At 43.9% G+C, this 27285-nt stretch overlaps 1 protein-coding gene across 5 annotated transcripts in view; it reads right to left on the reverse strand.

The window, feature by feature from the left end:
• Positions 1-27039, reverse strand: part of TGFBRAP1 (transforming growth factor beta receptor associated protein 1) — a 64955-nt gene extending 37916 nt beyond the window's left edge. Inside the window, exons 1-4 of one of the 5 annotated variants that reach the window (XM_005306990.4) lie at positions 26827-27039; positions 20074-20775; positions 11909-12103; positions 3732-3886 (exon numbers count right to left, since the gene is read on the reverse strand). In XM_005306990.4, coding sequence (XP_005307047.2) covers positions 3732-3886; positions 11909-12103; positions 20074-20758 — 1035 coding nt within the window. In that variant the 5' untranslated portion in view covers positions 20759-20775; positions 26827-27039. Of the gene's footprint in view, positions 1-3731; positions 3887-11908; positions 12104-20002; positions 20779-26433; positions 26764-26826 lie in introns of those variants that run through there. The other 4 variants (XM_042854507.2, XM_042854522.2, XM_042854515.2 and 1 more) reach the window with 4 other exon arrangements.
• Positions 27040-27285: the final 246 nt, after the last annotated feature.

The raw sequence follows: 27285 nt of genomic DNA on the forward strand, positions 1-27285 counted from the left end.
ACAGCTAAGAATGCCAGACTTAGGTCAGACTGCCAGAAAGTAGGGCATGTACCCCAAACTGGTGGTAGATTCTATCATAAGATTTCACCAAATCAAAATACTATACTAGTTATTACGAAGTCACAGACAATCCCTTTCAGGCACTCTAGCCCCTCATGCGCCACCCAGTCAAACCAGACTTCTGCAATAAATTATTATTAAAACCCCAAAATCACATATATTAGGTTTTTCAGTTCCAAAAACCACACATACACCCCTGGTCAAAATATACTTCAGATCTTACCTAAAAAAAAAAAAAAAACTGGCAGCCAAACCTTTAGTAACTAAAAACTAAAGGTTTATATTAAAGAAAAAGGAAGAGAGTTATTCAGAGGTTAAAATGAATCGTATACATTACAGTTGATTTCAGAGTTTGTAGATCAAGATAATAGCAGTGACATTAAATCTGCCAGTTTTTAATAAGTCTCTCTAGTTCATCTCAAACATTGGGGTCCTCAGTCCATTGCTCTAAGCTCTTCTTTGTTAGAAATCATAATCCAAAGATGTGGAGCAGGAAAGAGACAAATGAATGTCACAGTCTGCAATTTACACTCTTAGTCCAGGTACATGAAAAGTTAATGGCAAAACATGGAGTCCTGGGTCACATGTGCCTTGCTGAGACATGAGGCAAGCACTGTCTACGTGCTGCCTGAAGAGACATCAGGAGGAGTCCCTGAAAGAGCAGATTGTCCTTAATAGGCCATCAAGCAGGCTGGCTAGCCTTGATGTAAATCTGTTTTGGGGTTGTTACCCAAAAACACCACAGGTTTGAGATACAAATACATAGCAAAGTTTCATAATTACATGCATATAAACAGGATAATCATACTTAGCAGACTATAATTTTTCCAATGATACCTTACCCGATTTATCACAATTGTGCAACAGTGGTGATATATCAATGATGATACATTAGTGGAAACATAGTCACCTCTCTTTTATAAAGCGTCACACCTTGTTCCATCACATTCGAACATGTATTGTTGTACCATGACACCTTCCATCTTGACATTAATGAGCTCCAGTCTGTTATATGTGAATGGGTTGCCAGTAAGAGTAAGTTTATCTTGTAGCTTTAAAATTGCCCCTTCCTGGCATTTATCAGCGGTGGGCAACCTGCGGCCCACGGGCTGCCCACCACTGGTTTAAATGGTGCATGGTTACTTCTGCTATGCTTAAAATTTTGATCAAAATTCAATTAAGTTCTGGGGTTGGGAGGGCGAGGGGAGGAGGAACGAGCATTTGGATGCTGTGTCATACCCCACCAATCTCCCAACCGCTTTCACCGCTCTGTTTTCATGTTCTAGGGCTTCATCTAAACCAAGTGCACAGAAGGGAACTGGCAACCTTTAAAAAACCCAATTTCCTTTTCAAAACATCTCCCAAATATATAATCAATACCACTGAATTGCTTCTTTTTTTCCCCCAGTGAAGACAAATCAACTTGAAGCACTCCTTCCATTTACAACAATCTGTACCATTAAAAAAATTGATCAGGTATCACGTTCTGAGCATTAACTGATAACAGTACTATCAGTTGAAAGCCACAATTTAATTTTGATACGGCTGCATATTTGACATGTCTGTGTTAAAGTACACCGAAAAAAAAATTGTTGATTTTAAACATTTTCTTGACTATATTTACATAATTGTTTGAGATTTGCCATGTTTGGTACCATTACGTTCCTGGGAGAAAGGGCTTTCAGAATGCTACCAAACTCAACCCATTTTCAACAACACTATTATCAGTTTCCACCAACCGGAGGACCTGGAAGGGCAGTAATTCCCCCACTGTCTTGCTGCAGAGGGTGACACCATTAAAATAATAATTCTGCATTTTTTAAAACAAAACAAAAAAAGACACCTCTCCCTTGCCTTTCTATCATTAACTTGCCCACTGAATTACAGATGCTCCCAGACTATTGAGAAAAACCCATTGTTGAAGGTCATTATAGTGACCAAAGAAGGCCTCAAAGAGAAGGAAGTCAGAGAAAGATGATTAATGGTGCTTTGGAACAATGATATATTTCTACAAGTTTAAAAATGTCATTTACTTGGAGAAAAATAAATCTTATTCCGATCAAATTCATTTATTGGGTCAATGTTTTATTACATTTTAATTTCTTGAGCACTTGAAGCTTATTTTTTTTAAGAACTATGTTCTTTTAACACATTTGTGGTGACTTCATGCTACTTCTCTGTATATTTGGGCTTCCACTACAAAAGTGTTTATTAGTATATTTACTCCACTCGGTCATCTAGGACAGATCTACACTACGAACTACATTGCTCAGGGGTGTGAAAAATCCACACCCCTGAGCAACATGGTTATACTGAGCTAATCCCCGGTGGAGATAGCGCTATATCAATAGGAGGGCTTCTCCCTTCAACAGCTATTGCCTTTCATGGAAGTGGATTAACTACATTGACAGAAGCAGCTCTCCCATTGGCGTAATAGTGTCTTCACCAAAGCCTGTAGCTCAGCATTTCAAGTGTAGACCTGCTCTTAGAAGCTCATGCACATGTAGGAGGACGGGAACAGATACACTCATCTCAATGGCTCAACAAAAGTAGTTTCCAACTGAGATTCTGCCTCATGAATGCTTGTGATGACAACCAATAGTCATAATAGAATCATAGGACTGGAAGGGACCTCGAGAGGTCATCTATTCCAGTCCCCTGTACACTTGGCAGGACCAAGTATTATCTAGTATTCTCTTATTAAGTCAGCACTGAATTTCACTTTTTAAAATGCATCCATATACAACTAAACCACACATATACATATGGCACCTTAGAGACTAACAAATTTATTAGAGCATAAGCTTTCGTGGACTACAGCCCACTTCTTCGGATGCATATGCTTATCAAGGGTTGTGGTGAATTCTCCGTCACTGGAATTTATTTTTTTAATCTAGAAAGGATGTTCTTCTAAAGAGATGTTCTAGTCCAACCACAACTATTAGACTTTAAGCAGAACATAATCCAGGCAAGTCGTATGGCCTGTGTTGTATAGCAGTCAGGCTAGATCATCACAATGGTCCCTTCTGGCTGCCTTACACATCTAGAAAATGTTAGAAGTGATAAGATTTAATAAACTAAAAATAAAGATTGCAAAAGAAACTGATCCACATCCACACAAAATTGTTTTTTCTCCTTAAAACCAAAATGTCTTGTTCTGTAATCTTAATGTGTTAAATAGTTGGACAGATACTTTACAAAAGTTTGCCCATGTGGTTCTTCACTTATTCTCAGGTTTGGGGTTTTTTTAATTATATGCTCTATAGACCGAGATTTCAAAAAAATCACAACACTGAAAAAGTGGGATGATTTCACCATGATGAGGCAACCTGTCCTGCACAAGGAGAATCTAGGTAAAAAGCACAACTCTTCATTCGCTTTTCTATCCATTCTCTCACCTTAATAGCACATGATCTCTACCAGCATGATAAAACATGCACCATCTTTTAATGATGCCATTAACACCTTTAAGAAAACTGAGAAGACATCCAGACAGTAGTACTCAGCACTGCCAACTCAACCTAGAGTCAAGACAGCAAGATACCTAACTCCTCAGACCCAAGGAATAGGAGATATTAGATTTCTCCCTAGCAAGCTCTCACACTTCAGTTACTTCTTTGCCACTGGACCAGCTTCCACATATTTTGACATATGTTCAAGGTAGGACAAACCTGAAATTTCTCTTTTGGAATGTTTCTTCGGGCTGCTTTTGCTAAGACTAGGGCTTCTTCCACTCTGTGGCTGGTTAGAAGATCCTGAATCTGTCTTTCTAGAGGTAATGGCACCAAGATGTACACACCTTTATTGGTAGCTACAATTACCTTTCCTGAGTAGAGAAGACAAAAAAAATTGGCAATTGGCATTTTGAACAGTACAAACTGATTTCTAGAGACTTCATTAAACATTAACATTGCTATAGAATAACCGAATGATATAAAAGCATAGTTGTCTCTGTTTTCAAGTTCTGAAGCTCATCTTTGCAATTAATATATTTAACCGATTTTATACTATACCAGGGATTGGCAACCTTTGGCACGCGGCCAGTCAGGGTAAATCCCTGGTGGGCCAGGTCGGTTTGTTTACCTGCTGCGTCTGCAGATTCGGCCGATCGCGGCTCCCACTGGCTGTGATTCACCGTCCCAGGCCAATGGGGGCTGTGGGAAAGGCAGCCAGCACATCCCTCGGCCCACGCCACTTCCCACAGCCCCCATTGGCCTGGAGTGGCGAACCACGGCCAGTGGGAGCCGCAATCGGCTGAAACTGCAGACACAGCAGATAAACCAGCCCAGCCTGCCAGGGGCTTACCCTGATAGGCCAAAGGTTACCGATCCCTGTACTATAAGTTTGTCCTTAAAAAACTACAAAAATAAATTTTAAGTCCACTCATACTAGAAATTTTTCTTCATTTTCACAGGCATAAATGTGTGTTCTAGTACAGAAAGTTTTCTGTACATCTTAGTATATCACGAAACAGGGAAAAAAAGGTGCACCCCAGCCTGCAAACCTGTATTTGCATATTTGTCGGGGAAGAGTATTTTTCATGGTCATTTTCACAGTCATCACAGAAGGGTGGGTGAGTACATTGTGCAGAAGTAGTAAAAATTCATAATACAAGGCTGGGGTACCCTGTAATTACACAGATACATCGGCTCTCACACACACCCCTCACTAAACTGGAAACATTCCAATTTATGATTGCCAGAGACAAAACCAGAAACAACACATGCTCAACACAAGTGTCACCTTGTTCTGTGACCAAGCTCTTAAGCCAGACCTAGAGCAACATACAGCTGATTGTTGGTGTATTACTGAGTTCTGAGGATTGCTCAGTGTTTTGCTTTCCACTGGCTCACAGGGAGAGCAACATTATCTATGTTGGTATTGCTTAGATGATTCATGTTTTAGTGAATTGTAGGCTTGAAAACAGATTCCAGTGCAACTTAGCAAGGTTCTACCATAATATACAAAGCTATATTATAGTCAATGTAGATATGAAACTGAAATCCATAGCTAAAGGAAAGCCAACTTGAAATCACTTCTAAAGTTTTTTTGGCATTGTTTTTAATGGATACCACCTATGTTTTAGTAAACAAAAAACATTGGTATTTTCAATTTTCTTACTATCTGCATTTGTCAGCTTTTTCAGATAGCTTGTTTACCCGGTTTCTGATCATCTTACACAGCAACCAAAAAGAGAGAAAGTGTTATAAAGTGTGATTCCACACCTACAAAAGGGTTTGGCAGGAGGAAGAGGCGTCATCTGCAGATGTATTACCACAAACTACTCAACTCACTTACAAAATTTTAAGTTGACAGTGTTCCCTTGAAGGAAAAAATTGTGTAAAATTACAAATGAGGGCTCCAGTGGCAGACACACGTGCTCCACTTTATGCATAATGGTATCAGTCAGATGACTCGTGCATAAAGATTGCAAGTGTTTTACTTTACTCAGTTCAAAACCAATCTCGTAAAGAATCTCATAACTGGAGGTTCTTCGAGATACGTGGTCCCTATCCGTATTGCACCGGAGGTTACACATGCGTACCATGAGCCAGTAGCCAGAGAATTCGAAAGTAGCATCCATTGGTCCGCATACATGCGCTCTGGCTCACCTCGTGCCTCCGACCGAGGGGATAAAAAGCGGAGCAGACAGACTGCCTCTCCAGTTCCTTCTCCACCATGAATCAGAGGAGAAGAGGGCAGGTAGTGGAATACAGATAGGGACTACACTCCTCATGTAAGTAACCGCCTCCTCTTCTTCCAGTGATTGTCCCTATTGTATTCCACTGAAGGTGATTAACAAGCAGTACTTAAGTAGGAGGGGAGTGCAAAGATGTAAATGGCAGGGCTGAGTAAAGGTCAGCCCTTCTAAAGGAGGCATCAGCAGAGGAGTCCTGGACTAGGGTATAGTGTCTCACAAAGGTGTGAACAGAGCCCATGTGGCTGCTTTAGAGATAGGGGGATACCTTCTGAAGCGATGCCATAGTCGTTGCTTGTGCTCTCGTGGAATGAGTTCTTATCCATGATGGGGGTTTGGAGGGAAGGTTTGATAGTTGATGGTGTAGAATTCAGCCAGAGATCCATTTGGAGATCCTTTGAGTAGAGATCACTTGTCCCCCAAGTCTGTTATAGTGATGAATAGTCTATGGGACTTCCCAGTTGGTCTTTTACCTACAAAGACCATCACCAAGGACTGCTGGACATCGAAGGTGTGGACTCTGTTTCTCTGAGGAAGTGGGCAGTTTAGGAAAGAACACAGCTAAGGGGACTGATTGGTTCAAGTGGCTCAAGTGAAATTTCAAAACAACCTTGAGGGGTGAATTTGGGGTATAAATGTAGTGGAACTTTATCTTCATGGAATACAGTACAAGGAGGATCCGCCATCATTGCTCCAAGCTTGCCAACCCTTCTGGCTGAGGGGATGGCCACAACGAATGCAACTTTTGTGGAGAGAAGGGAAATGGAGCAGGAAGCTATGGGTTTAAAGGGTGGCATTGTGAGTGCTGAGAGAACAAGGTTCAAGTCCCACAGAGGGGTAGACTTATGAATAGGTGGAAAGGTTCTGATTAGGCCTTTTCAAAATCTAATGGTCAGTGGGTGAGTGAAGACTGAGTAATCTTCAGGAGGAGGATGGTAGGCACTAATTGCTACCCAGTGGACTTATAAGGTGCTGATGGATAGCCCTGATGCCTTTAGAGAAAGGATATAGTCTAAAATGAGAGGGATACCCGCACCTTCTGGAAGAATGATCCTTTGATGTGACTGAGAAAACTCTCTCTACTTAGCCAGGTAGCATTGCCTAGTGGAATCCTTCCTAATGTTAGAGAGTATGTCTCGTATGACTGTGGAACATGAGCATTCTAAGGATGATGCCCATCCAAAAAGCAACCCGAGGTAAAACGAATACAGATTGGGGTGCTTGATCTTGCCATTTCACGAGGCCAGGAGCTCAGGGAATGTTGGGAGGATGATCGCTACTCAAGATTACATACACAGGAGATTTAGGAACCAAAATTGTCTAAGCCAGTAGGGGGCGATCAGGATAACTCATGTCCTGTCAGCTTTTGCACAAAACTCATGACAAGGGTTGTAGCAGAAGGCATGCATAGTTCAGGTGATCTGATGAAGGAAGAAGTAATCTCTCGCCTTGGGAGTGGTGACCTGGGACTCCCCTGCAGCAGTGTGTTGCATTTTCTGTTCGCTATGAAGGCGCATTGATCTCCGATTAGGGTTCCCCATAGATCAAAGATTGTGTAGTACCAAGTTGTGGAGCTCCCACTTGTAGTCAACTGAAAAACGTCAGCTGAGGGAGTCGGAGCACATTTTGTTTTCTGGGAAGGTAGGCTGCTGATGGGGTGATTTGGTCGCCGACGCACCAGTTCCACAAGCTAACTGCTTCTGCGCACAGGGAGATGGATCTTGCGCCTCCCTGTTCGTTGATGTAGAAGACTGTCATAACATTGTTTGACAGCATAAGAATGTAGTGAGTGTGGATGAACAGAAAAAAGGCCTCGGCATGCCTTCCGGACTGCTCATACCTTCAGAATATGGATGCACATCCTAGACTCTTGTGGCGTCAAGGTGCCTTGTGCTGTGTGGCTGTCCAAGTGAGCTCCCCAACCAAAAAGGGATGCATCTGTAGTAATGGTCCTGGTCTGGAGAAGTGGGGAGAAAGGAGACATCCACTCTCATCTGTGGAGGATTTGTCCACCATAGTAGGAAAGAAAACTACCTTTGCAGGAATTGTTACCATGCAATTCATAGGATGGCGGTTTGGAGAGTATACCAACTGGAGCCATATTTGAAGGCAACGAAGGTGGAGTCTTGCGAACGGGGTGACATGAGTGCATGATGACATATGACCTACAAGAGACAGGCATGTTTTGACCAGTACTGGAGGGTTGATTGCCATTGGGGCTACAATACTATTCATGGTCTGAAGCCTGTCTATTGGCAAGTATGCCCTTGCAATAATTGAATCCAGTGTGGCCCCAATGACGTCCAGAGACTGTGCGGGGGTGTGAACAGATTTTTCGGCATTTACACTGACCCCCAGGGAAGAGAGGTTTAGCATGGGCCTTCTGGCACGACTTGGCAACCAGGAACAAGTCATCAAGGCAGGGGAAGACAACGAGACCAAGGCATCTGGTGTGAGCTGCCACTACTTAGGAAGCGTCTGTGAGCGGGACGAATATCTACAGGAGAGTAAGCATCCTTCATATTGAGAGCTGTAAATCACATCCTTTTCTAGTGATTATATTACAGGAGCCAGCATAACTATATGGAACTTGAGTTTGCAAATGAAGCAGTCAGGGTGGTGGTGGTCGAGAATTAGTCTCCATGCGCCCTTCTTTTGGGATATAAGGAAATAAGTCCAATAAAAGCTGCCCCCTTGGTATTCAGGGGACATATGTTCTATTGCTCCTCACTCTAAAAGGGAGTCCACCTCATGCTTGAGAATAGTCTTGAGAGCAGTCCCCGAAAGTTAAAGGGGAAGGTGACTGTGGAGGAGGTAGGGATGCAAACTCATTCCTATAGCCAGAATGGATGATGTTCAGCATGCATTGGTCTATTGTTATTGCACTCCATGTGTTGACAGAGTGCACTAGACGACCTCCAAATGGTGTGTGAAGGTCTGGCAATGTCAGGCTTAGTGGCTCGAAGCTCTTGAGGTCCCATCAAAAATAGTGCTTCGCTGGGGGTTGAGATTGGGATGGTATGCCTATTGCAGAAGGTGCAGGGAAGCAGGTCCTTTAAACCCGCTGCCTGTTGCATGGTGGTTCATAAGTAAGGGTAAGATTATGTCATGGAGGTCATGGAATCTGTGACTTCTGTGTCCTCCATGCCATTTTCCATTTCAGCCCCGGGGCCCCGGCAACTCCCAGCCACCGGCCCCACAGCTGAGGGACCCTGGAACTATAAGCTTTTACTAACACTGGGGAGGGGGGCTCTCCGGAGATCCCAGCCACAGGGGATGCTGGACTCCCCTCCTTCACAGCAGGGCTGGGGCTCAGCCCCATTTTATCACTGTTATTTTTAGTAAAAGTCAGGGACATATCACAGACTTCAGTGAATTTTTGTTTATTGCCTGCGACCCTCCATGACTTTTACTAAAAATAACAGTGACAAAATCTTAACCTTATTCATGGGGCAGAAGGTAGCCCTATAGTCCTTCTAGGTAGGGATGTTAGTCTTCTGACTGAATAACTGATTAATTGAAGGTGAGGTCCTCCACACTATTCTGAACCTTTCTAGAGAACCCTGACACATGGAGCCATGAGTTTCTAACAATGCCAGTAGCCATGGCTCTACAGGATGTATCAGCAGCTTCAGCTGCAAATTTAAGGTTGGTCTTTGCTATTAATTTGCTTTCATCCATCACCACCTGGAAACAAGCTCTGTCCTGTTGTGGAAGACTGTCAGTGAACTCTGCAAACTTGGAATAGTTCAGGAAGCTGTACTTGGCCATTAGTACCTCGTAGCTGGCTATCCTGAACTAAAAGCTAGATCATAAGAGCACCTTTCTCCCAACAAGTCTAGGCGTTTAACCTCTTTGTCCACAGAAGTAGACCAGGGGTGTTGCTGTCTAGCCCTTTTGGAAGATACTTTGACCATCAAAGAGTTGGGAGAGAGGTGAAAAACAAAGATTAGCCCCTTACCACTCTGAGTAGCGGATGTCAAGGAGTTTGTTCTAGGATTCCTGAATCTCTTCAAGAGGAATCTGTAGTTCACCAGCAACTCCACGAAGATGCTCCTGGAACTGCCTGAATTCACTTGGGGAAGTAGGGGTGCAGAGGCGAAGGAGACAAAGGGGTTACTGGTTTGTCTGGAGATGAAGGTGGAAGCCTTGCTGGTTCCAGCAGAATGCTGGATCCAGTGCATAATTCTATTCCTTCTCTGAGGGGAGGCAAGGAGTAACTCCCTAACAGATCTGACCAACTCTGCAGGGGTGTATTGGTCCCGGGGCCCCAATATGGCCAGTAGGAAGAGTCGAAAGGGGGATGTGGAGGCCTCCTGGCAAGGGGTGACAGCAACTCAGAGCTAAATGTGGAGGTTGATCCCAAGGTGGTCTAAGTCTTTCGGGCAGCAGAGGAGATGTAGGGTAAGGAAATGAAGGCTCCTCAGTTGGTTCGGAGTTTCCTGATGAGGAGAAAATAGATTCCTGTTCCAGAGGTAGTACCATCGGTGCCACTGGAGAGAAGTTGTATCTCAAGGAAAGAGTGGGAAATAAACTTCAAGTTGTTGACTCCCTAGATGATGTTATGACATCTCTGAAAAGGAACAGACCCGATGGAGGGGATTCTGGATCCAGCAGTATGAAGATGTCCTGTTAAGCAGTATGGGACCCAGTTCTCCCCAGTGCAAGCAGGGTCATCATTGCCCAGACCACTGGAGCCAGAGAGGATGCTGTTGAAGACTGCTATGAACAGGCAGTGAACAGCTTTGTCGGTGCTGATGGATCCAGAGGTTTCGGAGGTACCAAGGATGAAATGACAACAGATCACGTTCTATTATCAACAGAGCCCGATGTTTAAGAGCTTTCTTGTCAAGCCTCTGGGACTTAGTACATTCTAAGTCCACTTGGGATGAGATGCTAGTCTTGCTCAGAGCTGAATCAGACTTCTTCAAAGTGGATTTCAAGAAAAGCAGTCTCATGCATTTGAGAGTGCTTCCTGGGTTCCTGAGAGGATCCCACCAGGAGGTCTGAGGGTAGATTCTCTGGCACCAATATTGTGCTTAGCAGCAGGAGGCTCAAAACTTGATGAGTAAGGCCACTGGGGGGGGGGAGGGGGGGGGGGGGGGGAAGAGACAAATTGTTCCCTGGCCTGCTCTGATTGAGGCCTATGGTCTTTTCCATGATGTATTTTTGAAGGTGGAATTCCTGCTCTTCTCCAATATGGCTGGGGAACAAGAAGCAGATATTGCACCTCACTGTGATGTGAACTTCCCTGAGGCAGTACAAGCAGCATTGGTGGTTGTCGCTGACCAAGAAGTATCGCTGGCAAGAAGCACAGAATTTAAAGCACGGAGTCGTGGGCCTAGTCGAGTTCCCACACAAGGTACAAGGGAGGGAGGGGAGAGAAGAGAAGTGTTCCCCCAAAGATTAATCTAGCATTAAAAACTATGAAAATACTAGAGGGGTAGCCGTGTTAGTCTGTATCCACAAAAACAAACAACGAGGAGTCCGGTGGCACCTTAAAGACTAACAGACTTATTTGTGCATAAGCTTTCGTGGATAAAAACCCCCACTTCTTCTTGCCCAAATAAATCTGTTAGTCTTTAAGGTGCCACCGGACTCCTCATTGTTTTTATGAAAACAAACTATTAACAGTACAAGATACTAAAAACTATTTACAAAGCAAAATCTTATAAGGGACAAAGCTGAAGATACAGACAGAGGTTCTGACCCGGATCATGTGGTAGTGAGAAGGAACTGGAGAGGAAGTCGGTCTGCCCCATGCTTTATCGCCTCAGTTGGAGGCATGAGGTGAGCCAGGGTGCATGTGCAGACCAACAAAAAACACTTTCAAATTTTCCAGCACAGGATGAGCATGCGTAACCTACAGTGGAATACAATAAGGACCATCACTCAAAGAAGAACAAGAAGTTTCATTTGCAATATTTTGTAGGAACACAGGACATAATATTCTTTAGCGAAAATACTATTAACAGCAGGATAAAGTGTTACATTTAAGGATATTCTATTATTGTGTGTTTCACGAGAGGTAGCTTGTTCTTTAAAGGAGCCCATTGTTTTTTTTACTTGATACTATGTCAGCATAAAGTTTGATTTTTTTTTTTATGTCTCAAGAAATTCATGCAAAGAGATAGGTGTACTAGCTAATACCTTCAAAGTCTTGTAGGATGTGGCCTTCCTTAAAAGGTAGGGTCTGTTTTAGTTGTTGATCCAGCATGCTATGCACTGTAATAAACTCACTGTCAAGAGCAACTACATAAGGAAAACACAGGGCTGCTCCAATCACATTCTCGGACCAGTGCACAGGAGCACGCTGGGAAATGCCATCCACAGTTGCAAACATACCTGCAAAGAAAGGGAAGAAAGTCTGAAGCTTAAGCCAAAGCCTGCAGTTTTTCAGGAATCAAGCACTGGAACCTTTCTTGCCATGAACCCAGGATTATGAGTAATTTACAAGGGTAAACAACGAAGGACTTTTTACAATGGAAGGGCATTTCTGTTAAACTTTTTACAAAACACTGACTCTCCAAGGATCCTGTTGCAATTAGATATTTGTTGATTAATTATGCTCAAATTAGTACACAAAAATTATTTTCTTGCGCACAGTAAAGTGATACAAGCTTCATTTCAATGCTTATTCCTCCTAGATGTAAAAAAAAGTCCAAGAAACTTACAGTGAACTATTTCTTTTAAAAACAATGTGTACGCCCTTTGACCCACCAAACCCAAGCCAGCATTCCATGAGCCTGTCCCTTCTAACGCTGCTATCTTAGTAAAAAAAAAAAAAAAAAAAAAAAAAAATAGAAATATTCCTACAGGTTGCCTGAGCACTCTTCCTCTTGCAATTTGGCCTGTCTGCTCCCTTTAACATCTCAAATGCCAGCAGAACATTTCAGTATCCAAGTTAATTCAATTCACCCATATTTCCTGAGTCAATTGCTATAGCAGAGTGAGGGCCCCAATTCTTTCAGAAGAGGGTTTTTTCCCCCTTGCAAGACATGTGTCTACAAAAATTTGAAACAAACTCCAGAAAGAAAGGTAGAGGCTCTTGCAAAGCAAACTGCCACACAAGGCAAAAAAAAATACACTGGAGATTTAATAAACACATTAAAAATTAAGATATAGTCTCCAAAGTCTTATTGAATTTTTAGTAAGGCTCTTTCCACTTAATTTGTGGTTATTTTCTCTGCTAGACGTTACATATTTTGGATTTTTTCAAGTAACCATTCAATAAGTTTGACTCATCTCTCTCTTTTGGATCATTTGCCACTAATCATACTATAGACTTTAAGAATCTATATCTCCCTCCCACCTTCTCTCAGAGATTTATGCAGCATTTCTGTTCTGAGAGAAAAATCCATTAGCACTTCCAAAAATTGTACAGTAAATTCCTTATGGTAAATCAAGCCAGTTTTTTTATACAGAATACTCAATATCTAGAGATAATAAAAATCACTTATATTAGGCTTCATAATATAATTCAATATGCAAAGTTTAGAATGGAATATTGTACTGGTACATTTTGGTTTTAGTGATAATCTACAGGTACCTAGACATTTAAGTCCTCTGGAACAGGTAAAGCCTGGGCAGCAACAATATAATACTTTCTCAAGCCAATTTCTGCCTGTTTACCTCAACCCTGAATCTGAAAGGCCTAAGTAGCAAGATTATATGTCTGTCTCCATCCTCATCTGAAATTGCCAATAACACTGCCAATTATTGCCAACAGTCGTTTTGGTAGTTTTTGTGATGTGGACATGTGGCTACTGGGAACTAGAATGAAATTAACTCATTTCACATAAGAAACTGAGTAACTATGTGATGGTAACAAGTGTTAGCCACTACTGAACTACACTAGTTTCAAAACTGGAAATGCAGAGATTTTTCCAATCATCAATCTTCAGATATCCAAACACCAGCATTTTTCTTTTGAAGCATGCTGCTGAGCATGCATATAAACAAGTCAGGCAAATTAAGCCTCACTTTTCTTCTCATCTGCTTTTGCCTTTGTTTGTCAAAATGGGATATGTCCAATTAGGTAAAGTGATAGAACTTTTGCCTATCACAAAAGCTGATGGTATTAGGAGCTTTCCAAGTGGGTGAGAAGAGGGAAGAAAACAACTGTATTGGTAACTGATGACTACATAGTGTGAGCAACTGTGAGGAAATGCACCACATAATCTTCTTATTCCTCTGTCCAGTAAGTATGCGTGGAAATGATAGCCAGCATGAAGAAAAACAACCCTCATCAACATTTGCTCTAGTCCTGTCTACAATAAGGCTCAAGTATTAGTTGGAACCATGTTTGAAATGGTTATTGTCAGAAGAGTGGTAACACTTAAATGCCAAGATACATAGAACCTAACTATGTTACAAAGCAGCTGTAAAACCACATATAACATACCAGGAAAAGTGCTGGAAGCACAAAATTCTACTTAAAGTGAAGAAGGAGATGGTAAAAGAAAGAATGTAGAAAGTTACAGTGAAACAGCATGAAAGGGAAAATGTACACATTCAATAACAGGCAATTTAAGTAATGAGACACAAGCAGTTAGACCCTGTCTAGACTAGGGAAAAGGCATGAAAAATGAAACCCAGGCCACACTTGTGTTAAGAACAAAAGAATGGCCATACTGGTTCAGACCAATGGTCCATCTAGCCCAGCGGTGGGCAAACTATGGCCCGCGGAACCCTCCTGCCTGGTCCCTGAGCTCCTGGCCCTGGAGGCTAGTCCCCGGCTCCTCCCCTGCTGTTCCCCCTCCGCTGCAGCCTGAGCTCACTGCGCCGTTGGCACAACGCTCTGGGTGGCGGCTGTGAGCTGTTGCCGGGCAGCAAGCTGCAGAGCCCGAGCCTGACCTGGTGCTCTGTGCTGCACGGTGGCATGGCTGGCTTCAGCCGGGCGGCGCGGCTGCCTGCGCTGGTGCTCTGGGCGGTGCAGCTGTAGCACCGCCAGCCACCGGTGCTCCAGGAAGCGGGGTAAGAGGGCAGGAAGCGAGGGGGTTGGTTAGAGGGCAGGGGAGTTCGGGGTGGTGGTCAGGGGTGTGGATAGGGGTCGGGCGGTCAGAGAGCAGGGAACAGGAGGGTTGAATGGGGCCAGGGATCCTGGGGGGGGCAGTCAGGAGTGAGAGGAAGGATTGGATGTAGATGGTGGGGGGCAGTCAGGGGCAGGGGTTCTGGGGGCTGTCAGGGGACAGGGAACGGGGGGGGGGCTGTTAGGGGCAAGAAGCAGGAGGGGTCGGATAGGGGCCAGGGCCGGGCCACGCCTGGCTGTTTGAGGAGGCACAGCCTCCACTAACCAGCCCTCCATACAATTTTGGAAACCCGATGCAGCCCTCAGGCCAAAAAGTTTGCCCACCCCTGATCTAGCCCAGTATCCAGTCTTCCAACGGTGGCCAATGCCAGGTGCTTTAGAGGGAATAAACAGAAAAGGGCAATTAAGTGATTCATCCCTTAACGTCCAATCCCAGCTTCTGGCAGTTAGAGGCTTAGGGGCACCAGGCGCATGGGGTTGCATCCCTGAACATCTTGGTTTTCCCAGACCTGAAGAAGAGCTCCGTGTGGCTTGAAAGCTTGTCTGTCCAACAGAAGCTGGTCCCGTAAAAGAGATTAAGAGAGAGACAAGGCTGGTGAGGTAAATATCTTGAGTAATTTCGTATCACCTGCAAACTTTGCCACCTCACTGTTTACTCCTTGTTCTAGGTCATTTATGAATATGTTGAACAGCACTGGTCCCAGTACAGATCCTTTCAGGAGCCCACTATTTATCTCTCCCCTTTCTGAAAGCTGACCATTTATTCCTATCCTTTGTTTTCTATCCTAAGGAGTTACTGAACCATGAACCTTCCCTCTTATCTCATGATTTGCTTAAGAGCCTCTGGTGAAGGACCATGCCACCAAAGGCTTTCTGAAAGTCCAAGTACACTATATCCATTGGACCACCCTTGTCAACATTTGTTGACACCCTCAAAGAATTCTAATTCCTTTACAAAAGCCCTGTTGATGCTTCCCCAACATATCTGTGTGTCTGATAATTCTGTTCTTTACTATAGTTTCAACCAATTTGCCAGGTACTGAAGAAAAGCTTACTAGCCTGTAATTGCCAGGATCACCTCTGGAGCCTTTTTTTTTTTTTTTTTTAAATCAACCTCACATTAGCTGCTATCTGCCAGTCATAGACTATCAGGGTTGGAAGGGACCTCAGGAGGTCATCTAGTCCAACCCCCTGCTCAAAGCAGGACCAATTCCCAACTAACTCAATGGTTGATTTAAGTGATAGGTTATATACCGTAGTCAGTAGTCCTAAATTTCATTTTTGAGTTCCTTCAGAACTCTTGGATGGATACCATCTGGTCCCAATGATTTATTATTAAATTTATCAATTTGTTCCAAAACCTCCTCTAATGACGTCTCAATCTGGGACAGTTCCTCAGATTTGGCATCTTCAAAAAAAAAATGGCTTAGGTGTGGGAATCTTCCTCACATCCTCTGCAGTAAAGACCAATGTAAAGAATTCATTTAGCTTTTCTGCAACTGCCTTGTCTTCTTTGAGTGCACTTGAGCACCAAAATGGTCCAGATGCCTCTCTGATAGTTTGGCAGGTCTCCTGCTTCTGATGTACAGTACAGATCTGTTTACGCACGAATCCGCTTAACGCACAGTAGCGCCACGCCTCCCAGTGCTACCTATTTAACACGCGAGACTCGTTAACATGCAGCACAGGAACTTGCTATGTAGCGCTACAGATTTGCTCACTAACTCACTGACATAGAAGTCGACAGGAAGTGCAGAGCGGAAACATGTTGTACATCTTTACTGCCGACGGGGGAGGATGGGGGGGAGGGGGAAGAGGCAGCAACGTTAAAGCACTGCTGCGGCAAAGGACCCTGCAGCGGTTTAAGGTCCCTACCCCTTTTGCCCCACCTCTGCTGCCGACGGGCGGGGGGGTGGGGGCAAAGGGAGCAGCTGCCTCAGAGCCGGTGATTTAAGAGGGCCCAGGGCTCCAGATGCCACTATCGCAGTAGCGGTGTCCGGAGCACTGGGCCCTTTAAATCGCCACAAGAACCCCGGGCAGCAAGGACCAGGCAGCCTGGAAGGGCTGGCTGGGGGATGCTGACCCCTAGCCCCGCCCCTTCCGCCCGCGGCCCTGCCCCTTCAGGGGCCAGAGCCGCCCCCGCCCCATACCAGTAAGTGTCCTGAGTTACTTTCACTCCTGTATAGTAATAATAATGTTTTTATTAGATTACACATTTGAATTTATATTCTTGCAAAGTGCCATTAACAGATAGGCCTGCAGTATTTGGGACGCTGTGAATACGTATGTAATCCTAGATAATTATATATAAAGATATTTCAGCATGACCCTCTTAACCCGCGGTCCGTTAACACGCGGTCGTGACGGCTTGACTCCTGACATCCGTGTGTAAACGGGTCTGTACTGTATTTAAAAAAAAAATGCTGTTAGTTTGTGTTTTTTGCTAGTTGCTCTTTGAAATCTTTTTTGGCCTGCTTAATTATACTTTTACACTAATGTGTTTGAACACATAAAAAGATACACTGACTAATAAATAGCCTTTAAACACAACATATTTTCCTAGTCTAGACCTGAGTCCTAGATATTATGCTAGGTGAGACAGGCAGAGGGCCTAAACTGTCATTCTCTCTAGAACAGGGGTAGGCAACCTATGGCACGCATGCCGAAGGCGGCACGCCAGCTGATTTTCAGTGGCACTCACGCTGCCTGGGTCCTGGCCACTGGTCCAGGGGGCTTTGCATTTTAATTAAATTTTAAATGAAACTTCTTAAACATTTTAAAAAACCTTATTTACTTTACATACAACAATAGTTTAGTTATATATTATAGACTTCTAGAAAGAGACCTTCTAAAAACGTTAATGTATTACTGGCACGCGAAACCTTAAATTAGAGTGAAGAGACAGAGGGCTCTATGCGCTGCCCTCACCTGCAAGTACCGCCCTCTGCCGCTTCCATTGGCTGGGAATGGGGAACCACGGCCAATGGGAGCTTCGGGGGTGGTACCCACAGGTGACGGCAGCACATAATGGAGTGGCCTGCCCCACTCCACCCCCAGGAGCCACTGCCAGACATGCTGGCCATTTCCGGGAGTGGTGCGGAGCCAGGGAGCCTGCCTGCCTGAGCACCGCTGCCACCCCAGAGCCACTTGAAGTAAGCGGTGCCGGGCCGGAGCCTGCACCCCAAATCCCTCCTGCACCCAACCCCCTGCCCTAAGCCCCTTCCCGCACTCTGCATCCCTTCCTGCACCCCATTCTCCTGCCCTAGCCCCCTAACCTCCTGCGTCGCCCTTCCTACACCCCAACCCCCTGCCCTGAGCCCCTTGCTGCACCATGCACCCCAACACTCTGCCCTGAGCCTCTTCCTGTACTCTGAACCCCCTCCTGCACCCCAACCCCCTTGAACCCCTTGCCGTGAGCCCCTTCCTGCACACCACACCCCACACTCTCTCCCACACCCCAACCCCCTCCCCCCCACCCCTACATTCATAGACCTGCATACAATTTCCCCACCCAGATGTGGTCCTTGGGCCAAAAAGTTTGCCCACCCCTGAGCTAGAGTGATAAATCACAATAACTTTTTGCCATACTATTTTGAGGTTACTCATGAAAAGATAATCTAGATATTAAGCACAGTTGTCCAACATGGGTATAAAGGTTCATCCTGCAAGTGACAGAGGGATATGACAGTTGATTCTCAACCTCTGATGACTCAATTGATATACTGATTCATCACTTCACGCCTTTTAGGGCAAACTGGTGTTCTGGCCTGTTCTTAGTCTACATAGGTTTTTATACCATGCTCATCACCATAGTATCTGAGTGCCTTCCAGTAGTGCATTAAGCAACATGACTATGTATGTCAAATGTTTGTGTTCTCATCTTCTCTTCAGAGGAAGAAGCAGATGCACTGGAGTGTTTTATATTAAAAGCACACCCTCGCAAAACAAATGTACTTGCTGGTATGTGTTTATGTAAGAGAAGGGAAGTTCAAAGAAAAGTGCTTTGTATTTGGAATCCAGACTGGCAAGGTTTGTAATGGACTGTACTTAACACTTCAGACACATGACCAACAAATCTAGTACATTCAATATAATTGAAACAAACCTGATTAGTAACAGTAGTCTTGTAAATGCCCATTGCGGCTGCATTTTAATGCATTTTATAAAAGCCGCATACAGCCCTGAATTGGGACCTTGATACTTGAAACTGCTACATGCTATACTTATGATCAGAGAGGCACTCAGGTGGCTCCCCATCAATCTGAGAGAAGTGCTGGTGGTAGAGCATTCCCTGTGAGGGGCCTTCAGCTCTGAAATGGGCTTGCCTGTGATCGGAGAAGTTCAAGTATACTGGTCTTCAGAGCATGCTCTAAGACAGCTATTTATGCAAGCTACAGAGGAAGTGGGACAGAGAAATCAGACCTCCCAGGAAGAGGGGACTTTGATGTTCTGCATGCAATCTAGTTTTGTTTTCATAATTTATGGTAGAATTCCGCCAAGGTGTCCCTTTTTAAATTTGTCTAATTTAATTATTATTATTCCTGAAGTCCATTATGGAGCACTACTAATTGAACAGCACTATCCGGAAAATTTAAGCAAGTGAGCAAGGCAACCAAAAAACTAATTTCTGCTGCTATACTGCAACATTTATAAGGAACCAAGGTGGAACGCCAGTTCCGCGTATCCTGAAACAACACTTAATGTTAGTATTATAGTGAAGTGGGTGTATCAGTAGCTCTCACACTGCTTTATGAAGATGGGGAGTACAACTGTCTTTCAGTGATGAAGAAGCAGAGACACTGATTTTAAATAGCTTGTCCCCAGTCATGCAGCAAGTCTGGCACAAGAAAATGTGGGTTGCCTGAGTCCCAGTTTCAATCAGTCATTATAGCCAGAATTTGATGCCAACAGCTTTTAAAATTTCATTTGGTTCATACTTTTGTTTGCCCTGGGCGATGAGACAGTAGAATTTATTCCACCTGAATTTTTCTATTTCACTATAGACATCCCAGAATCAAATTTATCTAGATCAATTCAAGTTTACCATTTTTAAAGCGTTATGCAGATTTTGCAAATTTGTAAAACCATGCAATAAGAATACTCAGGACTAGTTTTAGTGAATTACTTATCCTTCAATTTTCAAGTATTGCAAGTACAGCCTGTAAGGAAATGCAGCATTTATTCTACATTATGGCATCAATTACTAAAGTTACCTCAATCCAGGAAGCTGATCGTGAAACGGAGGGAAACTTTAAATTGGAAGTTAAAACATTTTTAGTCTCACCTAACCCTCCAGGTCCAGCCAGCAGAAACTCCTGTCTGCCTATCCTTTTCACAATTGGCCGTTTCTCATCACTGCAATAAGGGAACAGATCCTGGGAGATGCCAGTATTATAATTCAATATGATATATTGTGTAGTGAGAGCAAGGCACAAGTAATGACCATCTACAGCCACGGCACAGGGTTGCTCCGGAGTCGACACTTCCTTTACTATCTGGACTCTATCCTCATATACCATGAACATCTGGATGGTCCGCCGTTTCACTGAGATAATGCAAACTTCTACACAAAAAGGGTCCCCACTCATAGGGTTTTCATTTAATGTGAATGTCACAGCTCCCTTGATTCTAGCTCCAGTGGGGATAGGTTCCAGGTTCATCATGTTAACTAATGTTATTGTGTTGTCACAAAGCACCAGTAGCCTGTTGAGTGCTGAAGCTGCTTTCAGCTCACTGACTGCTTTCTTGAAGCCCAAGTATTTATGCAGTTGTTTGGTGGCAGCAAAAGTTATTTTTCCAGCTGATGATATCTTCTCTTCCAGTAGGAAGTGATAGACAAAGCATTCATTGGTTCCAATATAGAGGTTTTTCCCACAACACTCAATGCATTCAACATTGATTCGAGCTTTGTCTCCCATTAGCATCTCCCGCTCAACAGCAGGAACGAGCTTGAAGGCCTTCAAACTCATTGTGTCTTCTGGATGATCTGCTTTGGAAGGGAGAAAGAAACAGCATTTTATTCACATACACACAAAAGTAAGGCCAAAGATCATCACACAAAAATGTTATCTAATCAACACAGAACATCAGATTGTCAGCGCTCTCAGAAATATATACTTGAGTCAAGTAGCAACCGTTAGTTTGAGTACAATACAGCTGGCTAAGTTAGCACAGTTGTGAGTATGAAAGACACAAAAAACAAACCGCAGTATTTCATTGTAAACAAATGCAAACCACTAACACCAAATTCCAAAGCAATTTGTTAGAAACTGGACAAAATTGTCAAGAGCATCCAACTCAATAGGGCCCTGACAATGACTGAGGCTCCTAGGTGCTATTATAATACAAATAATAAGAGCATCTAAGTCCCACTGACTTTCAATGGCCTTAATAGATTCTGAAATCATTACCCTCTGTCTTTAACATGTAAAAGGTTTGGCTACCATCAATAAACTTCTAGTGAAGGACAGCCTTTAGGTTGATAAGTTAACATCTCTCACACAGCACTTATGCCCTCTTTGATCAAATTTAAGTTAATGACAATCTAGAATGCCTTTATAAAATAAGCCATTCAGAAATCTTCTGCTTCTAATCATCAGCATATTCCACCCTCAATATGCACATGACATCTTTTACTGTTAAAAGGCAGTCCACAAAGAGAGTATACAACATATAACCCTCAAGCAATCTAGATTGTGGTGTGTATATTCAAAACAGACTCCTGATTCAAAAGAAGTCACCTTACAAAGGAAGAAATGAAAACCTTTAGGGGACTGAATAAATTGAAGAAGTATGTGTAAAGGGTGCAGAGAAAATGGAAGCATTTGGGTTAATTCAAAGCATAGCTTATTTGAGAATATAGCTGGTTGCTTTGAGTGCATAAACAAACGGGCTTCTTCCAAATGCTGGATTGTCACTTTCTAGTTTTACCCTTCAACCAATGGAGCTCCCAAGTGGTCACTAGTGTAATACAACAGCAAGCAAGCAACTTATTCTGTGTCTACATGTAAAGACACTAGCATATTTTGGGCACTGTAGAAGTAACTTTTCATAGCATGCTAAAAATTGAAAAAATCCAGACAAGAAACTTGGGGGCACAAAATGCTGCCGAGACAATTATTGCTTTATCTGAATTTAAAGAAAGGTGATTTGCAAGATAAAAAGTCTAGATCTAGTTTATTCGGCCACAAAGAATCCATTTCAAAGCAAAAGAAAAGAAAAGACTAAATAACTTAAATGTTGGTGCTGCAAAACAGCAGTTCACAATAACCAAAACTGCAATTTACATATTCCAATATATTGAAACAATTTGGTACTTTGAGTCTACATCACATCTTTCAAAACTCATTTTGAGAAGGCCGAATTATATTTTTAATTGTAGCCTGAGGGGTGAAGTTAAAGCTAGAGTACTACACTACACAGAATCCATAGCAAATCTCCCAGATAATGGGAGCTTTGCACAAAAATAAAGAGCCATATGGTACCCTCACACAGTAATTAAGTTTTAACTGGAAATTGTCAGTTTCATTCTATGAGGAAAAATTAAGAACACTACTATTTCTGCACTCTATTTGATTATCTGCATTTGCAATTACTAGATTTACTCACATAACTGCACACCCAATTTATTTGAAAATGCGGCCCACAATGTGTTCTCATGAGGTTTAAAAGTCAACACCTCAAAAATTAGTGCGTACTGTTCCCTGTTCTCACAACTGTTTGTCACACTACTACACTGATTCACTTCAGAAGGTTCTCTTTCCATCCACATTTCCCCTGTATGACGGATATATCCTGAAGAATGTGAATCTCATGGATCAGGCCTTGTGTAAATCATAGTTTTTATTTTAAGTTTTTAGAAAATTCATTATAGTGTAAATGGCAAAATACTGAATTCACAGTTTGCATGCAATTAATTTTACAACTAAATGTGGTCAGTTTCAAAGACTGAATGATATTTTCACACAGCACTAAGTAATTTTTTGTACTGAAGACTTCATTGTAGACATTTTCCATTTTATAAAAAAATGGAAAGATCATGATTTCCATGAAATCATGATTTACACAAGATCCTACATATGGATAACTACTACAAGGGGATGGATCCAACTCAGAGTGTGGTTGTTTGACACCTGATCTACACTGGTATCAATTATAGTTTCATTGTATCCAAATTAAATTTGGAATACTAAAGTTAATTTCCCATTTAACATACTAAATGTTAGGCATGTCATCGATGAAATCGAAGCATTGACTAGCTTTTCCTACTCAAAGAGGCCCTTGTCCTTAAGAAGTGTGAACCACCAGAAAGCAGCTCTCTCACATCCCTCCCTGACAGAGTTGGTGAGGAGGTAGAGTGGGTGACAAATTTAGGCCTGATCTACACTAGGGGGGGGAATCGATCTAAGTTACGCAACTTCAGCTATGTGAATAACATAGCTGAAGTCGATGTACTTAGATCTACTTACCGCGATGTCTTCACTGCAGTAAGTCGATGGCTGACGCTCTCCCGTCGACTCCACCTGTGCCTCTCGCCCTGGTGGAATACTGGAGTCCACGGGAGCGCACTTGGCGGTCGATTTATCATGTCTACACTAGACGTGATAAATTGACCCCCACTGGATCGACCGCTGCCCGTCGATCCAGCGGGTAATGGAGACAAGCCGTAAACTACATGAGAGTCTTGAGCAATTTCCCTCTAATGTGTCCCTAAAACCTGAGAATTCTGACTGGTCTTTAGTCAGTGTACAGACTGATGCTACTCTGAACATCATTTGAATATATTTTAGAGTTAGGGATCTGTGGGGGAAGTCACAAGTAATGATTATTAGTCCACAAGTAAACAAAACAAAAAAGTCAAATAAAAATGCATGTGTCCTAAACATCTGCCTGCACAAGTACAAGAAGACCAATACCTCCAAAACACCACTATTCATCATTCAGTGAATATCAAAGCATTAAATATGAAAGTTTCCATAAATATTCCCAAAACAGTCTACTTTCGAACCACTAGATCACAGAAAAATGTAAGCCTTCTCAGAAAGACACCACCAGAAACTATTTTGGGCCAATGTTTTCAAACCTGGGTCATTAAAGTTAAACTCCAAAATACATTTTTAATCATCTGCATAGAAGTGGCCTGATTAACAGGAGATAAACAGCCGCAACTTCAATTTAAGACAGTGAGTTGCAAGTGCTAAGGACCTTTGAAAAATCAGGTCACTTCTATTCAGATGTTTTAAAACAGCTTTAGGGGCATAATTAAAGGTACTCAGGTTTTAAAAATCTGGCCCTAGGGCTCTGTCTGCCCCTATGGCCGACTCAGGCAGGGGGACGGGGGACTGCAGGGCTAAAACTTGCTGTGGAGACCTTAGCGCTCAGGCTGTAGGAGTCGGAAACCCTCCCCACTAGCAATTTACAGCTTCACAGCCCAAACCCTGCAAACCCAAGCCAGCTGACCAAGGCCAGTCACAGGTGTTTACTTGCTTTGCAGATGTACCCTGAGACCTAGACCCATATAAGTCGCATTTAAAAAAGAAACTGATTCAAAACTCAGTGGGCTTGTCAGCTAACAGTCACACACAGAATGATGTTAAGTAGAAGCATTACCAAGCTGTTTTTGACTATGCTGTTTGCTGCTCTGCCTTCACAATCAGTACCTTCTAGATCATTTTAAATTGATCAAAATAAATGTGTACCTGAATGAAAGAGGAGAGCCTGTTCCAAAATAGCAACTATATTGGTTAAGAATCTCACCATGAGATAAACCTGGCCAAATTTTCCTCTATAAAGGCTGAATGTATACAGTAAAAGCACAATGTATACAGTAAAAGAATTGCACCCAGGTTGGCTGCCAAAACAAAAATCTGAAGAATAGCCTGTAGCCTAGAGTGAAAAGCCAGCCCCTTGAGACTTTAGACTGGCCTTCTGACCTGAAGCGGTCAACAGTCACTCAAAGTTCCTGTAGACCAGGGTAAAAATGCTGATTGCCAGTGGAAGAGCTATACAATTCTGGTCAGAATGAAGGGAATAAAAAACTGATATACAAGTAACCAAAAGAGAACTACAATCTTCCTGTAGCCGGGGGGAGGGGATAGCTCAGTGGTTTGAGCATTGAGCTACTAAACCCACAGTTGTGAGTTCAATCCTTAAGGGGGCCATTTGGGGATATGGGGCAAAAATCTGTCTGGGGATTAGTTCTGCTTTGAGCAGGGGGGTTGGACTAGATGACCTCCTGAGGTCCCTTCCAACCTTGATATTCTATGATTCTCTGCTACAACCAAATCATGCAAGTCCAGAGGAAGATGCTCTCTGACAATATAGATCTAGTGCCTAGAGAAAATAAGTGACTGAGCTATACAGGAGTAAGGTTGTAGAGAAAGTTTTTTCAGCTTAAGTACAATCTGTATGCTATATCATTTAAATGTATATCTGATTAAATGTTTTGCAGCATGTTGTGTTATAAGCACATAGCACTGGAATATGTACCCTGGAACATGCTGTTCCTTGTAAGTGTCAGATTACATCTCTCACAGAAATACCAAGGGAAGTTGTTCAATATTGAACATCAATAGCATGCTCCCTAAATAAGATACATGGTAGCATCCATTGTAATTAGTATTGTTTCCATTACCTGAACATTCAACATACATAAAAAATACAATATTCTGACTTTTAAACATAAATTAAGAACATTCTGAAGATATCATTGGATATCCTCTTAAGGCTTTGCCACATTGATTAGTCAGTACAATATAATATGCAGTGTAGTTGTAGCCCTGTCTGTCCTAAGATTTTACGCACACAAGGCAGGTGTGGTGATAAAACAAACACCCTATTCCTCCTGAGTGAACACTTTTCACAAAATGATCACTCTATAACTGACCTAGCAGTCCTTATTCTCAAAGGAAGCCTGCATAACCCTTTCAAAAGATGAGTCAGAGCTTAAATTCATAATTCTGCTAGACACTAAAAATCATGTATTGAATTGACACACAGGATTTATAGCTTATTACAACAATCTACAACCCGCTAACTCCCCTTTTTGTCCTATGACTGCAGAGCTGTTAAGGGGTCACGCTGCCTTGAATGGTCCCTTACAATAGGGCAGAGGTTCTCAAACTTTAGTACTGCTGACCCCTTTCACATAGCAAGCCTCTGAGTACAACCCCCCCTTAAATATATACAAAATTATATGGAGATAGGTTTATCTCATAGAACTGGAAGGGACCTTGAAAGGTCATCGAGTCCAGTCCCCTGAGTGCCGTCCCTGATAGATTTTTGCCCCAGATCTCTGAATGGCCCCCTCAAAGATTGAACTCACAACCCTGGGTTTAGCAGGCCAATGCTCAAACCACTGAGCTATCACCCCCCTCCCACCACACACACACACACACATACACACACACACGGGTTTTTAATTTCTAACAGCATTATAAATGCTGGAGGCAAAGCAAGGTTTGGAGTGGAGGCTGACAGCTCGTAACCGCCCCCCCCTGCGACTCCCTGAGGGGTCCCTACCCCCAGTGTGAGAACCCCTGCAATAGGGGCTAATACTTATGCTCCACAGCTCTGATGCTGGGAGCACCTGTCCCAGGCCCAGAGAAGATGCCGTGTGCCTCAAAAGCTTGTCTCTCTCTCTCACCAGCAGATGTTGCCTACAGCAGGTATCACTGCAGCCACCTCCGGTCATTACCACGGAGCGCCCACCCCACGCTGCCTGGGCTGACGCGCAGACCCGCCCAGCACCGGGCAGAGCAGCTCCCCGCGCCGCTCGGGCACGAGTCACACCCACCGGCTCGGGCACTAGCTCACGAACGGCTCCGGCCAGACAAAATGGCTCCAGTAAGTTTCCCCGCAGCGCCGTGGGCGCGGCCCACGCCCGGATCCCCCTTCCCCGCTCGGGCCAGCGCTGCCCCCGCACAAGGGGCCGGGGCCGGGCGGGCCCCGCGCTCGGGCCGGGCGGCGGCGGGTGGCGGCTCAGCTCCGCCCCGAGGCGTTGAACGCGGCCCCGGCGGGGGGAGGGCCCGGCGCTTACCCGGGCTGTCGGGGCCGGGACCCCTGGCTCCGGTCTGGGGCGGCTTCGCTACCGGCGCCGCGCTGCTGCCAGCCCCGCTGGTGCCGGCGGGTCTCCGCCTGCGGCCCGCCCCGGCTCCCAGCCTCCTCCGGGGGCGGCTCCCCCGGTCCTTCCGGTCACATGGGAGGCGCCGGCACGGAGCCCGGTGATGGACAGGGGAAGGGCGGGGCCTGAGGCCACGGGGGTGGGGGAGAAAAATGCGCCGCCCCATTGACTTCCATGGGAGCGTGGCCTGAGTGAGGGCAGCCCCGCCCCAGTCAACCTACTCTACCCCCCCCCCCACCCTCCGTACTTACATCCCAACACCATCTACTCCCCCTGCGTCCCACAGCCTCACTGCTCCACCCCACACTAACTCTCATCCTTTAAAAGTTAAATCCTATTGAGAAAAATAAAAAGGAGCATAAATTCTGGCAAGTG

Source organism: Chrysemys picta, chromosome 1 (genome assembly GCF_011386835.1).
Source record: "Chrysemys picta bellii isolate R12L10 chromosome 1, ASM1138683v2, whole genome shotgun sequence".
NCBI classification, from domain to species: Eukaryota; Metazoa; Chordata; order Testudines; family Emydidae; genus Chrysemys; species Chrysemys picta.